Here is a 16,655-nt window from a genome sequence, read left to right as displayed (position 1 = left end):
GCAAAAACAATGTCCACACAACACTTCCTCCTATATCCCAAGGCAGAGGCACCAAAAGAAGCAGTTCCAGTTGCTCTCCAGATTATAGCTGTTAATTCTTCCATGAGCCTCTCTCCTTGTGTCCCCATGCACAGAAGCTGGGCACTAGCAGAGAAGAGCTGTGGTACAGTGAAGGACAGCACAAATTCTTTTGATAATTCTCCTTTTTTATAAAGGCATAAAATGCTTGTTGAAGTACTGCCTTAGTTTTGGACATGGTGCTATTTTATATGCTCTACAATTTGCTATGCTGAAATATCTAGGCACGAATGAATTAATTTCAGCATGAATCTAAGCTTTAATTAGACTGAATATTCTTGTTTTTTCTAGTTCAAGTCAGATCCTTATCATTACCTGAAGGTAGTTTATTTTTTGTGGTATAATATTTAGAACATTCAAGAGCATGTTAAGAAAAAATGAATGCATATCCAGTCTACATAAATGTAAATTTATTCATAATCAAGAGCAGAATATTTTTCTATGGCATTTATCAAAGCAAATATCCTTATATAGGTATTGTTATAAAATGAACAGTGTGCCTAAACAAGAGACAATCCCCTGCTTTTATTCACATATTTTCAGGTTTGCTATTGAGCTGAAGCTGTTCTATTTCATCACAAAATAAAACCAATGATAATGAAATGCAAAGAAAACACTAATGTCTCTTAAAATGTTTTGAATAAACAAAACGCTACTTCACACTGAACTCTTCCTCTCTGCTATTTCCTTCTACATACAGATTTTATGAAGAACAAAATAACATTGCACAAAATACGAAAGGTTAATATTTTTAAATACATTCAATGTTTTCTTGTAAGTTGGGTCCAGGAGATATTTTTAAAGCATTTTATATATTTCTAGTCAATTATTTATTAGTTATCATCCAACTTATCCTTGAAGAAAACCTGTATTAAAATTACATGCATAGTTTTGAGGGCCTGTTTTGAAACAAAAAACCTACTTTTGTTCAGGATGGCTCACCCACCTTAGCTTCAGAAAGAAGAGGTTAAACAAAGTGGACACATGAACCATTAAATATTAAGATGCTAACAAAATCACAATCATTTTCACCATTTTATACCTCTACTACACATCTTTAAAACTTACAGCTAGTTTTATGAGGTATTCAGTACCCGGGGAAAGCTGCGGAATAGTAAAATCCAGAAAAGGTTCTGTGCTGTTATAGATTACATTCCACTTTGTAAAATTCTGCTCATTGTTGGCAATATAAATTATATAGCGATCTAGGATTCCATTTACTTCTACTGGTTCTTTCCATCTGCAAATAAAAGCAAAATGCGATTAAGACCAGTCCAAATAAAGATTTAGACCATAGTGAAAAATGTAAGGCTTTGTTTAGGTGACTTTGCATGGCTGTGTTTTCAAATTCTCAAAATAAATCCCTCAACCATAAAAATAAATCTAAGCCATACCTTTAATGCTGTATTTGCACTCAATAGATAAATGATTACAGTAACACACAAAGCAAGGGCTACAAACGGGCATATCACCAGAACACTTCCTGCACTGAAGTTTGCAGAGTCTGTGCCCATATGTAGGTTATACTGATTGCGTAAAGACAAAATGGAAATTAAGTTGGCAAGTGATAATCAGAAGGTTCACAGAACCACTAAACTAATCACTTCTATGCATTTAATCATAATAAATTTAATTTTATGTCACAAACTCTTCCCCTGATTGAACTCACTGGAATTCTTGAATAAACTGATGCACTATTGTGTTGTCAGGAAAGAAGAAATCCTTACTTACTGTACGTATATCGTTCTAGAATCCAAAGCCGTCAGGACCGGGGCATCTACACGAGATGGTGGCAGCTGTGCTGTAAACAAGGTGACCTGGGAACTGTTTGTACAGCCAGCAAGCGTGCAGGCAGTGAGCAGAAACTGGTATGGCGTAAAAACTGCTAAATCTAGGACAAAAAATAATATGACTTTACTTTGTATACTAATTTTACCTTGTTTTTCTTTTTTTCAGACAGTAGTGTGTGTCAGATAGATTTTAGGCATCAGCAGTAGTGAATTCAGAAAATCAAGAGGAAGGGCAACCTGTATCTCAAATGCTTCAGGTTTGTCCCAGAGGAGTGAATAGGTACTGGTTCTTTAATAGCAAATAAATGCAAATTTTGACTCCTAATAGATCTGTGGGGTGTGCTTTGGTTGAGGTGACTCCATTGTACGCCATTTACGCTAGAATGTATATCACCCAAACAAAAAAAAACCCCAAACGTGTTAGCTTCTTAGATGCTACAAACTACATCAATTCGCTAGAGTGGCAAATGAACACCTTTGAGCTGATTAAATCAAATCAAATTAATGAGAAAAACAAGTGCAGATTCATTAACACAGCTGGATTATATTTTTTTTTTAAATGTGCTGTATGATACACGAATGTCAAGCATCGATACATACAATGATTCATGCCACACAAATTTCACTATAAGCATGAACACAAAGGAAGCTCCTTGTTGCCACCACTCATACTGGTCTGTTCTCTCTTTGCCTGTTTGTCTTCAGCTGTACAAACACCAAACAATTGTAAAATATATTTCAGTTAAGACAACCTGTCTAATGCTATAGCAAAAAAACTGTTCAATGTTTATTTATTATGAAGCTATCCTGAGTTTCAATTACTGCAGAAAATGGTGAACAAAATGTAACATTTTTGGTACTCTAAAAGATCTCTAGCATCATATACACTTCCCTATACTAATAAAGGAACATTTGACAGAAAAATTATTGTATGACAGTAATACAGACCTAATTTTTGAATATTTTTCATTTTTTTATTAAAATACAAATCACTTTAATAAGCAAATCCTTTAAGAAGGAATTTACAATTGAGGTTTTGGCAAGTAAAATCCTTATGCTACAGACACACATTTTTCAGTACACCAGAAAAATTCTGGGTTTTTGCGAGACATAACAAATGGTAGTGTTTTCAGAGTCAGGTGGTAGCAAACTATAATTTTGTATAAAAATATTTGTGAGCACAAATTCAAAAACTGCAACTGGATGACTAACACATCATCAAAGCAGAGATGTTGTAGACCCAACTTCTCTCCCATTAGTTTTCCCCTCATATAATGACTCCAGTCCCTGCTACAACAGAATTTCTTCAGATTTGCTCCATTCTGTGTGAGGAGAGAATGAACTTGTGCATTTGTATTGAAAATACCGTATCACTCAGTGGTATCGTTCTATGGAGCACATGGCAAAGTGTGAGTTAAAAAAAAATGCTGTAGCTAAAAAAATCATCAATTGAATGCCTGTAACACAGTGACATGTTTAATCAACATAATGGGACTGATTCTACCAGGGTTAAGCAGTGCTTATGTCCGTGAGAGGGGGAAAGCACACTCCAGAGCAGGTGCTCAAGCTGGCTCAGCAAGCAGGGAAAGTAAAGTCCACATACTGCACCGACTGTATTGCCTTCATTAGTGTACAGCTTCCTGGACCCTTTATTCCTTGCAGCTACCATCAGAGAAGCCAGAAAAAGTACAGATGGAGCTGAAAGTCTGTGACATAAGTATCAGATACTTCATGTTGTGGGTGTGCAAACAAGTGACCAGAAGGATTTTACTTTTAGCAATCCTAAAACAAACAGTTGAAACAAATTCATGGCACCTATTTAATTGCTAACCTTGTTAACAGTGAATATGCATTCTTCTCTCTAAGCTGAAACTGTACCAGGGGGCTTCACTTAGCAGAGTGAACACAAGGGAAAGGAAAGAGAAAAAGTGGATGTCTCCTTTTCTATTTATTTGTGGTGGATAACTCTTTTCCTTGTTGGTGAGGGTTATTTTCCTCTCCTTTAAGGAAAATTCCACATCTAGAACTACTATTTTTTAAAAAGGTAGCTTGATGCACACTGTAGTTGATGGAACTACTTGAAGACATAAGAGTTTCTGGAAATACCTAGTGTAATTTGAAGAGGGGAGAACTTCATCAGGGATTAAGAGAATGAAATGTGGAAAGATTTTTAATTTCCCTCCCTGAAGAAATCAATTGACTATAAGTTACTATGTGTATCTGTCAGTCCCTAGAATGGAAAAAGCAAAAAAAGACAAGACAAGCAAACATGTAGAGTTTAAAAAAAACCAAGAATAACAAGAAAAGGAAACACAGCAAATATGAGCAGTGAGACCCTTTTGAATCAACTGATAAATGCACCGAGAGGGAAGGGAAAGACAGGAGACTAAAAAAAAAAAAAGAGTCAAAATATAAAATATGGGAAAAAAGCAACATGTCAACAAGACCAAAGAAAAACGTTATTCCTCATCTTGATTCAATAACACTGAAGTATTTTGTCTACTAAATGCCAAATAGAAAGTTTCAATGGAATCTCAAAGATTAGGTGGGAAAAGGCTAAAAAGAAACATTATGTTTGTGGAAGCAGGAGTAGAAAACAAAGAAATTAGAGTCTTAGCAATGCCACTCAAAGCATGAGTTTTGCCACCATTAAAATCTCTCCACATACTTCAGCAAGGTTTGGATGAGCCAACAAATAAGTGTAGGCAGTATTTCTAAAAGGTTAGAACCAGAAACTGACAAACTGAACAATAAAATCATATTACATTGCAATCAATGCAATTATTTGTCACAATCTGATATGGCAGATATTTTCCTATTTAAAGTTCAATGTGTTTCATAATGGATCACTGGATTCAAACAACTACAGATACAAACATGAATATGAAGGAGGAGGGAGGAGGTTCTTAAAACTACAAAGCCACTGTTTGTCAAGGTCCTCTAGCAATAATGCCTTGCTTTCCATTTGCTTGATTGCATGATTTGCATAAGATCAAATGTAGGCAATTGTGGACATGAAAAGCAGATCGCTCTCAAACTCATTAGAAATGGATCCACAAGTATTATGTGGAAATGCATTACAAGAAAATACACCCCAATGCATGGAAAACTCAGTGATTAATGTCAAACAAACTATAATTTACAATAAAGAGCATGAATTATATGTCATTTTACAATCGATTCCATGCTGTTGGTTGGAAGGATTTTATTGATCTTAATTTACAAAATGAGCCCAATAAGGACACAATTATTTCTTTTAAACTTACAGTAAAAAACTGAAATATTTTTTCTTACAAATTTTCTTGATCAGGCCACAATCTATTCCACAATTCCAGTTCCTTCAGTTACTTTAAAATAAGATGAAATGTATCTTATTTCAATATTCCAATAACTACTCTCTGAAACCACTTATTTCTTACCAAAACAAAGCTAAACTTAAAAATTATAGAAGTTCACTGAGGAAAAAAAGAAAAAATTCAGGATTTGGTCTTGTTTTCATTTCTAGACTCAGAAGGGCAAAGAGCACCAAAGGACAAAGAAAAAAGACACTTTCTTAGGAGTAAAGGATTCCCTCAAATCATCCTATAAAAGTAGTAGGTAGACAGAAAAATAATTCTGCGTTTTTGTGTCAAAAACAGAACAAAGGAAAAAAACTAAAGTAAAATCCTGCTTTTCCCAAAGAAAAAGGTAGCACAGAGGGAGAGGAAGGATCAACCTGCCTTTTCATCTCTTTGACCTCAGAGGCAATACACACAAACTAAATTATTTTCTAACTCACATGTCAGCAGGAGAATTGTTAACTACAGCTATCATTAAAATCAATATTTGCATACCACTACATTTATTACATATGTGATGTGGAACTTCCCACACTAACCAACTATAGTAGTTGGTATCTACCCAGTTGCTAATAATCACCAGCATTGGTCCTGATAGAACAATCAATGCATGAGACAGAAAGAATAAAGAATGACCCTCTTTGCGTGGTCAATAAGAACACTCACTTTGCTTTGATCAAATTTAATGGGTAGTCATTGAAAGATAATATGCAACACTACAGTGCTACTTTTAGCATGGAATTTGAGAGATGTTACTAAGATAGAGAGAAAAACATAGTACAGTAAAAAAAAAAATAAAAACAACACCTGAAATTAGAGATTTAACAAAATATGAGCTTTGCCATCAGGTCATCAGAGTACATCACCGTTCAAAAATAATACAGTAATAATATCTACAGTGTTTTAATTTATATGTAACATATTTGATATTCAGGTTTACTGCAATTCCTCCCCTCTTCCACCCTGTTTCCACTCTCCCTGACTTCAGGCAACTATTTTAAGGGTCAGAGATGGCAACGTCCTGTCTTACTGAGTGCTCACATGACTTGCGTAAGGAACCCCACATAGTTTCTCTCAGGAAAATAATCGAGACAATAGCTATCCCATTGTTATATTCAAGAGAAAATAAGACAGCAGCATTGTAGCAAGAGATTTTTAGCAGCACAACCAAGAAAAACTGCTGAGAGAGTATGAAAATGAAAAACTTCCAAAGAATTCCAATCACCACGTAGTTTATGCAGGTAGACTGTACTAACACTTCAGCTCATTACTCACATCCTTACTCTGTTCTCTCATCTTGTTTCTCAGAATTTGTTATGTTAACTCACAGTAACTTAATATTTAACTAGAAGATAAACTCTTTGGGACCATAAATCTCCATCACCAAATACAACAATGTCCCATTCTGATTTTTATGCACCACCAAAAAAAAAATCTAACTCATATGCTAAGTGTCAAGATCACATTATCAGGCTTGCTCCATCAGACACCATTAGCAGTCCTCTGCCTTCCATCATTTTCTGAAAGCAAGCAACAACTCATATTTAACTTTTAGTACAGTACCTCCTGCTTGCTTTGTTTATAAAGCACTGATCACTCTCAAAGAACAATCACTAATGTATAATACCTTTCTCTGGAAAGGTATTATACTATTGCTGCATCATTCCATAGATTTCCTGCAAACCCCACACCATACTCAACATTCTCTTGAAAATATTTCAGAAAAATCAGGGTGTCACAATGACACCACTTAGGTACTTCAGGCAACTCAGGCAAGCCAAAGAAAACAGTGTGCTTGTGCACTTAATTGTCTAAACTAGCAAGGCTTTTCACATGTGCAACTGGCCCATTAATTGAAGAAAACAGTTATCTTCCAAGATAGTAGTAAATTCTAACAGATATTAATAATTAAGAATGCTTATGTGATTCCTTAATGTTGCAGAACAACAATTAAAAGAATTTTGTGAAGCCATTAAAAACAAGGCCAAGAAATAAAGAGAAATAAATAAACTCAGGGTCTCAAATAACTATTTTCAGGAAGCACCATAAGTTGTTGTTCTGCTCTAACCAGCAAAGACTTTGACATAATGAACAAAAAAACTTGGCTTCCAGCTGGCCAGCAAATGCTGATGTGTTTTAGAAACTATTCGTTCAGCAGTAAATATCTTTGGTTTTCCAAATTACTCATAAAAGAAAAAATTCTTTACTGTGAGGGTGGTGAGGTACTGGAACAGGTTGCCCAGAGAACCTGTGGATGCTCCATCCCTGGAAGTGTTCAAGGCCAGGTTGGATGGGGCTCTGAGCAACCTGGTCTAGTGGAACGTGATCCCACCCATGGCAGGGGGTTGGAACTAGATGATTGTTAGGGTCCCTTCCAACCCAGACCATTCTATGAACACCTCATTCCTCTATGAACACTCAAGAAAAATCCAGGAAACTTCCATGTCCCATCTTAGGAAATAAAGAGCATGGCACAAAACCATGTAACATATTGGAGCGTGTAAATATGACAGTTATGTGTTAGACTGTATAAAAAAGTTATATTCAAGAAGAAAAACCCTTTGGCATAAATGCGAAACAAAAGGATCTTTAATCATTTCAGTTTGCAATGAATTCAAACACTTAGTAGAGATTTTACAGGCACGTGGTAGGACTATGGAAAAGGGGCACTTTTGGCAAAGGGGCAGTTCCTGAGTACATTAAGGCTTTTGAATATAATTATGTTGTAACAGCAAAGATTATAAAGTTTGTTTCCACATTTAATAACAGTGTCTCTTAGTTATGCTCTCTTACACCCTCAACTGTTGCATAGAAAAACTTTCTGCTATTTATTGGCCCAAACTCTTGTACTTCTTTGAGCCCAAACTCATGCCTCAAAAGTTAGGTTTCATCCTGGCCAATTCACAAGGCCACATCAGCATCCATTCCTGATAAATGTGTTTCATTATCCCTTTTTATTTTAGTAAAATTATTTTATTCCTAATCTTAACTTAGATAGATACACATCTTTTTATTTAAACATGACTATTATTCCTACCCCATTACAAAAGTTGGAATTTAAGTCTTTTATTTTAAAGCCACATCCCTGGGATAGCTGCTGTGGGTACATTTTCACACTCTTTTTACTTTCCAGTTAGGACACACCATCTTGAAATCCTAAAGATGCTCAGCTGAAGAAAACGCAAATCATGTGGAGTGCCCCACATCACATGATTAAGAAAAAGAAGAACCAAAACATCAGAGAAGAGCATTTACACTTCTCTTAACACTTTACCACCAACTAATCTACCTGATTCCTTGTGTGGCTCTAAATAGACACATCATGTCACTGACCACAGAAGAATCACAGTGCTCCTTGGAAACCTCCTTACCATTATGCCCCAACACATGACTCATCATCATTAGTCACTATTAGAAAAATACAGATGGTGAGAGAACAACTCTCACCAACCAGAGGTTTTTTCAAATGTTTCTCTTGCTGCCAAAACAACAAAAAGCCAGTCAGTCAGTGCAAACATTCATCATCAAATGAGCCTAATGAATTTCCAAGTTATATCTTTGCTTACTAGAATTAAAACCACTCATTGTCTCCCTAGTTTACTTCAATTATAACAGTTGGACAAATAAAATGAGTTTGAAGGTCAGAGGGAGAGAAAGCAGAAAGAGGACAGAGCACATTAATTTTTACCAGGCACACAAAGAGAAGTAATTGTGGACAGTATCACTATCTTAGTTTTACTTTTCTCTTTCTCATTGCTTTACACATCATATGGAATGAAGCAGCCCTATTCTAAGAGTTAAATGAAAATTTCCATTCATGAATGCTTCCAATCCAGTCACTGTATTTCTATCAGCTTCAATAGAGGGGAGTTGTTAGTATACATCATAAGAACCATGATGTCTTAGTCAATGTTTAGCCCAAAAAGTGAAAAAGGAAAAAAAAAGTGTTTTAAACAGTTTACCTCTGTATTACTTCAGCTTTATATTCACAACTGGAAAATATATTTGCACCAGGTAATACATTGCAAATTTGAATCTCAGATACCTGCTTCTATAAAACTGGAACTACTCTGGATTCACATTAGTATGACCAAAGACCCTTTGGCTCACCAGAAGTACATCCCAAGTAATTCCAATCTTGCAGCAGTGGGAGAAACAAAATTCAGATCTACCTAACATTTGGTGCTGAAGTAATTGTATCAGGCCTCAAGAGGTGCCAGACTGCCACTTTTACAACCCATTGAAGAACACATATGAATGTGAAGCTATGGCAAGAGAAGCCAGTAAGATATGAAGTTATATACAAACGTATGGTAAGTAATACAGCAACTATTACTATCCATTTTATATAAATCAACAGTGTGGTCTCATCTGGAATAGCATATATTACAGAGTGCAGAAATAAAGTCTGTCTGGAAAATAGCAGTGAGATAGCACAGGCTTACATACACTTTCTTAGGAAGAGAGGCTGCAAAAACAACCTGAGAAAAGGAAACAAAGAAGATGACACATCATACAGGGGTATAAGATAGTAAGTGCTACATAGAAAAGCAATTAGGATGCTCTGTTCCCAGGAATTCCCTTTCAATAATGCAGTGGGGGTGGGGAAAAAGGACATGCAATAATTTAGAAAGTGGAATTTTCAGAGAAAATCACCCCACCCAAAATCATGGAACATCTACTGCTGCTGACAAGAAGATTCAGGCTTATTTTCATAAATCAAATTCGGGGGGAGAGACATTAAGTATCAACATCATGTTTTTAAAATTATTTTTATAAGCATCACTGTAATTTGCAAATCTGTAGAACAGTCCTGCAACATTTCTATACTTCTCTCTTTGTATCTGAGACAATGTAGAACTCTTCGACACTGTATTTTATTTCTTAAATTTTCCCACCAAGGAAAGAAAAAGAGGGATGAGATTAACAAAATTAATTTCAAAAAGAAATATTTTCTTTGACAGAAATCAAACAATGTTACTACTAGATTTTTCTTATTAGAATTCAATATGCATACTAAATCACAAAATACCATTTTAACCCCAAAACAATTGCTTTAATGAACAAAATATTCAACAAAAAGAAATCCATCAAACAAGCAGAAGCTTGATACACCACAATCACACTAGAAATTGGAAACTAAACAAGAAAACTATGACAAGGGCTCTTTGAACTGCCATCAACTATAGGTTGATTAAATTAGTGATTTATAGGTTATGAGCTTTATTTAGCAATATCTGCATTTTACATCCACTGTGGGTAACTTGTTCCATCATTTTGTATAGTACCAGGCATGCAGGATGATTAGAGAGCAACTCTCACCATCCAGGCAAGGCATCATGTGATTTAATGGTTTCTGTAGAAGAGATAGTATCACCTTCCCAGGACCAGAACAGCTCTGTATATCTGAATTATAGTCAGAGGATAAAGGGTTTGCCAAAACATTACTGTAGTGCTGGAACAAGGATAGTGGGAGGACTCAGCTTCTGAGCACTGATCCTAAACAAAGCAATTTACAGCAAGTTAAATCTGTTGCAAGACTACAAAAACTGAGCTAGTTTTCAGCTGACCATGGAATTAGCAGCAGAGTAAAATATACTGTACTTCTACCTGCTCTCCTCTCTCCTTACCAGAACAATCAGCCCCAGATGCGGAGTCATTAATACCGTCAATGTGTGATTAGGGAAAATTATTTGGATTCCATTCCCCATTTTTGTGGTCTTTTTCATTGTTTTGGTTTTTTTTTGGGAGGGGGTGTGTTTGTTTGGTTGGACTTTTTTAAGTTTTCTCACTTTATATTTATTTTCAAAAACACATGCAAACAAAAACAAAACCAAAAGAATGAAAAGCCCAAAGTTTTTTTCAACTTGACATGTTGCACTACTCAGTTATGTCATGTAGTGTCAGTAATGTCATCAGATAACATAACTGCCACAATCTGATGTGATGCATTAAACTGGGATTACCAGAATAAATCACGTTTGTGGGTACACAGATCACAGGTGGTGCAGTCAGCTGCTCTGTATTATGGTGTATCTATAGGATGTGCAGATCAGGATATAATGTCCAGAGGCTTGTTCTCGTTTGTGAAGTGCTTTGTAACCATAAGTCAATAGTAAGGAGCCACCAAACAGTTATAATGGCATAAACCATCATCAGGGAAAAATACAAATCGATCAGTGCCAGCGATATAACAGAAAGAGCATGCATCTGTCCCCAGTCTCATAAATTCAGCGGTTGTTGCAGGCTTTTCCTCTATCCAACGTGTAGTTTATTAATACTAGTAACTATCATAAATAATAATAATGCAGAGTAGTTTATTTCAAGATGAATGCTCTTCTTATTATCTGTTGATCCTATACCTTATTTCTTACATCATGTCCATATTCCTCCTGTAAATGGTAAGGGGAGAGCTGGCTAAATTTATTGTTTGAAGTTTATGCCCTTTAACTGGCAACAGAATGCTATGCCAAGAAAGTTGTCTGTGTAGGCTCTCTGAAATATCTGCATACCTTAACTAGCATGGTAAGTCTCTACAAAGGAGGCACAGAATTTACGTTCTACTGCGTGCTATAAATAAGTAATAAGAACAGATTAGAATTATGCATTTACGCCTACTAGCGCGAGTGAGATGCATAATTCACAAGTGGCAAACCCTTAAGAGGCTTTCGTATTTCACCCCCAACCCTCTTCCCCCTCAGTCTTGTCTATGTAGAACAAAGTATATTGTTCAGTCCCACTGATTCACAGATTTTATTTTTTTTTTCCAGCTACACTGTTCAGGTTTTATAATCACTACTTCTTTCTTGCAGAAAAGCAACAGACACTATATTAATAGTCATTGCTGGGTATGGGTCTGCTTTATGTCACATTATGGGTGTCATCTTTATGAATTTTCTTGTGATACTCAGGGACACAACTAAGAGAACACAGGACTTGCAACTGAAACTTCTCAGCACAGGAAGAACACAGATATGTTGGAGTGAGTCCAAAGGAGGGCTACCAAGTTGATTAGAGGGATGGAGCACCTCTCCTACGAGGAGAGGCTAAGAGAACTGGGAGTGTCCAGCCTGGAAAAGAGAAGACTTCAGGGTGACCTAATTGTGGCCTTCCAGTACCTGAAGGGAAACTAAAGAAAGATGGAGAGGGACTTTTTACAAGAGCATGTAATGACAGGACAAGGGGGAATGGCTTCAAACTGAAGGAGAGGAGGTTTAGATCAGATATTAGGAAAAAATTCTTTACTATGAGGGTGGTGAGGTACTGGAACAGACTGCCCAGAGAACTTGTGGATGCTCATCCCTGGAAGTGTTCCAGGACAGGTTGGATGGGGTTTTGAGAAACCTGGTCTAATAGAAGGTGTCCCTGTCCAGGGCAGAGAGGTTGGAACCAGATGATCTTTAAGGTCCCTTCCAACCCAGGCCATTTTATAATTCTCTGATTCCATGATTCATAGTTAACATGACATATTGCTCCTCTAGCTGGACCTCCTGGGGAAATACACTAATCTCTGTGTCCATTCACATCTTCAGCTTCTCTGCTGAAGCCTCTAAATACCTGTTGTGACCAGAATTTTTATGATAGCATACATTTTGCTGAACCTGTGGCTTTCCTCCACAGCAGTTCTACCTCTAAGAAGAACTCTGTTACCTGGTGATAATTTAAGTCTAGCTGCTTTAATATTTTTTGGTTCTCAGGCTGAGGAACTACAATGTTGATTCATATACATACCAAAGAAGCACCACTAGGGACAAGTTCTTTGGTGAAGAAGTTACCTTCTAATTTTTCTCAATTGTTTTGAACTTAGTCTATTTTTCTACCTGGATTTTCCTTTGTCCTGTATGCAAATATTTTAAATTATTTTCTAGTTCTAACTAACATTTGTTTATTTTGCCTCAATCTTTGCCACACAACTTCTTTCCATAGGTAACCTAAGAGTTGTACCTCTTTTTTTATGCTATCATTTACTTATTTATTTAATCTTTTAATTTCTTCAGTGTATCTCATTTGATTTTGAGTTTTCCCTGACAAACTTTCTATGTACTTTTTCTCTGCCTGCAAACTTACAAGGAAGACTTAAACTGTGCATGTATTTTAATTCCTACTACAATTTAACAGCTTAAAAACTGTTATATGACATTGTAACAACGGTATTAAATCCCAAGATTTAATAAATAAAAAAAAATCAAAACAAATTAGTTGAAATGTAAGTAATACTTCTAATCTAACTTACCCTTGAGTTGTTGAAAAGGCTAGGAAGCCAGCTCATGAGAACATTTAAAAATTCTTGCCAATCAAATTAAATTTTTATTCCTTTATCAGAAAACAAATAACAATGAAATTGTTAAAATGAAGTGATAAATAGCTCCAATGTTAAAGTTCAGTTTTCAAAAGGATGTTATTGACATACTTTATCAACATTGGTTCTTTTCATTATTGATAATTTCCTTAATTCTCAACATTTCCCCTAGAATAGACTGAAAAATTCACTTATGCATCCTTTGTATGAACTCATCTAGTTTAGCCAATGCTCCTGGACAGGTAAGCAATGAGGACCCAGAATCTCTTAATAAGCCAGATTCTCTTGTCACCTCTGAACAACTTTATGTAGCCCTAAAGATAACTAGACATTCAAAAAAAAAAAAAATTGAGATATGCAGACTGTAAATGTGGCTCAAATGTACCTGGGTAATCAAGGAACATGGTATGTCCAAAGTAGCCATTTACAAAAACAATACCAATGTTTATCATCCACCTTTGCATTCACCTTAAGACCATAAGTCTAAGCCTTACTTAAAGCACGCTAATCTCTTGTTCTTCTTACCTGATCAGCTTTATGTTCACTTAAATATTTTTTCCCGTGTACTGGTTAATTTCCTGGTAACACATCACTTTAAGGTATCTCTGTATTTATAAAATAAAAACTACAGAAAACAAAGGAAGAAAAATTATAAAACTCCATCACCTTTCAAAGCCCAAGAACAATTTGTGAAAAATGTTTCAATCAGAAACAGATTGTCATAAAAAGACAATATTTCACGGACGACTAGTGAAAAGCATGATGGAGTTCAGTACTGACTAAAAGTCTATTAAGCTTTATGTAAACAGTGTAGAAACCTAGGTTAGATTTCTGGCAGTGATTCAACAGGAAAGGAAGTATCCTAGAATGCCTTTCATGCTGTCTGGGACAAGATCTATGCTTCCACATAACTTAGGGGGATAGGGAAACAGATTTTGAAAATACAGGAATACTCCTCCAGTCATACAAACCATCAAACATTTCTAAAATCAAACTTATATCCAACTATTTTATGACCTTGTAACATTCAGTCTTGTATTGTTCACACATAAGACTTGTGAAAGATGAAAAATATTAAGGAAAGTCTGGACTTAATGTTACTTGGTGAAGTATTTTAGAAACGCAAGTTGTAAGGAAGTTTGTCAAATTTATTGAAATTACAAGTCTGAAACACATGCAAAATTAAAAGATTCCACTTTCCATAAATTTGTCTCGATACAGCTTTGTTTTTTTGAATAAATAAAATGCTGAACATATGTCAGTAATGACTGAACACCCCCATGGTCACATTTTTAATAAACCAAGGGAAAGGAGAAGCCTTGGTTGGGAACCCTCTAGAAGTACTGCTGTGGTGTTACTGTGGGGTTACACTGTCACCATTTATCAATATTCCACGACTATTAAAGGAATGTTCAGACATATAGGGTATGGAGAGGAGGGTCTGTGTCTAGCATTAGCCAAAGAAAAATTCGTGTACTGCTCTGTCAAAACATTATCACAGTTGATAAACCAACACTATTTGTTATAGCAGCATGGAATACAATATCTATTTTAAATTAAATATACATTAAGTGTTTAGCAGTTTGGGAGACCTAAATTAGTAAGCAGAAATATGAGTGTGTTTTCCAGGGCATAAGGAAAAACTCAGAGAGAAGCTGGCAATATCAAGAAGGCAGCCCCACTCTATCAAAGCCTACTAAGTTAGAGCTATGTGAGGTATGTCTTCAGGATACCAAGAGATTCAAACTCAAGCAGCAGGTTTAGCCCTAGTCCATCTGTGCAAGAGGTGTCATATCTCTATCTGCCTGAGTCCAGCATAACCTGAAAGGAAGCATAAATCATTTACCAAGTATCTCAAAATGATCCTGGCAAAAAAAAAATCCTTTAGAAAAGTGAAGATGCTTTTCTTGATCCATAAATATATTGCTTATAATTTGAACATAAAACCTTGCACAGTTTCTGATGTTAACAAAGGTGTGACTGAATGAAATCTTGTCTGTTTTATCAGCAAAATTAAAACCAGAACAGAACCCACCATTTTGCCTTACTAGCTTCAGGCAAACCACAGTTACCAGGCATACTGCTGAAAATAAGATCCCACAAAAAGTATTTCAGCCTGTGAGTTCAACATGGCCAAGAAAGCATATCCTAGTTCTTAGAAATCTTAGGAGATCTCTCAGTGTTTAGTAACAAACAGTGGTCACCATGACACAACAGCTCACAAAGAGAAACTATATCACTTTATATGAAGTTTTCGCTGATGAAAGACAAAATGCAGATAAACAGGTTACACACTTCAAAAGATGCAAGAGCAAGGTAGACAAGATTCAGCCAGTTTGCCCAAGAAAGGCTCGCACAGGCAACATTACAACAAACTGATCTCAGAAAGTGGTAAAATAAGACTTAGTTGCTATCTAACTGCAGAGTGGATGTCTTGGAGAAGACCTACAAATCCACATGCCAGTGGAGACCACCTGCAAGACAATAAAGCGTGGATAGTAAGCTCTGCTGGTTGATTAAAAAAAGGCTGTAAGGCTTAAAATTGTAAATTCACATTTTACAAATTGAACTCAATGAACTCTTGATGTAAATGTCTTCCTCAGTAGACCACTGTCTTTTGAAGAAATCTCAGAATCTTTAAGTCTGCTAACCAATCTACATAACTGTAAAGGAGAAAATATAGGACAAAAAGCCTACATACGTCTAATTCTGACAAATAGTTTTGGAGTAATATCACAGGACAAAATAATCTGGGTGTTTTACATTTTTTTAGTGATTTTAGGGGTTTTGTTTCTTGTCACGGGATTCAGACAATCCTGGAAATCAATGTTTTTCTTCTTGTGGTTTAAAAAACAGAGCCCACAGTCAAAATAATTCTTATACGCAAGAAGGGAAAGGAGAGAAAAAAAATACTCTCTCTGTTCTAAAGCTATTAGCTCTGGAGAAGCTATTTTGCTCCAGTTCTCTTTGGTACATACGAAAGATTGGAAGGTACCAATTGCTCTCATTTTATAACATGTGTTGCATTTTAATTTTTAGAAAGTGGTACTCAAGCAACCTGAGAGCTCAGCAATTCCAGCAGGGTTAGCGTGAGTTCTCTCCTGGCTTGCTGTGTTACCCAAATCTGATCAAAGGACAAGGACTCCAGAA

General features: G+C 35.9%; 1 protein-coding gene across 1 annotated transcript in view; it reads right to left on the bottom strand.

Moving 5' to 3' along the window:
* USH2A (usherin) overlaps positions 1–16,655 on the bottom strand; it is a 378,483-nt gene that overhangs the window by 187,327 nt on the left and 174,501 nt on the right. The window contains exons 32-33 of the mRNA XM_018085136.2: positions 1,810–1,969; positions 1,147–1,318 (exon numbers count right to left, since the gene is read on the bottom strand). Coding sequence (XP_017940625.2) covers positions 1,147–1,318; positions 1,810–1,969 — 332 coding nt within the window. The remainder of the gene's footprint in view (positions 1–1,146; positions 1,319–1,809; positions 1,970–16,655) is intronic.

This window comes from Manacus vitellinus, unplaced genomic scaffold, assembly GCF_001715985.3.
Source record: "Manacus vitellinus isolate BGI_N305 unplaced genomic scaffold, ASM171598v3 scaffold_8_pilon, whole genome shotgun sequence".
In the NCBI taxonomy this organism is placed as follows: Eukaryota; Metazoa; Chordata; class Aves; order Passeriformes; family Pipridae; genus Manacus; species Manacus vitellinus.
Note: the sequence above shows the minus strand (reverse complement) of the source record. Positions and strands in the feature narration are given on the sequence as shown.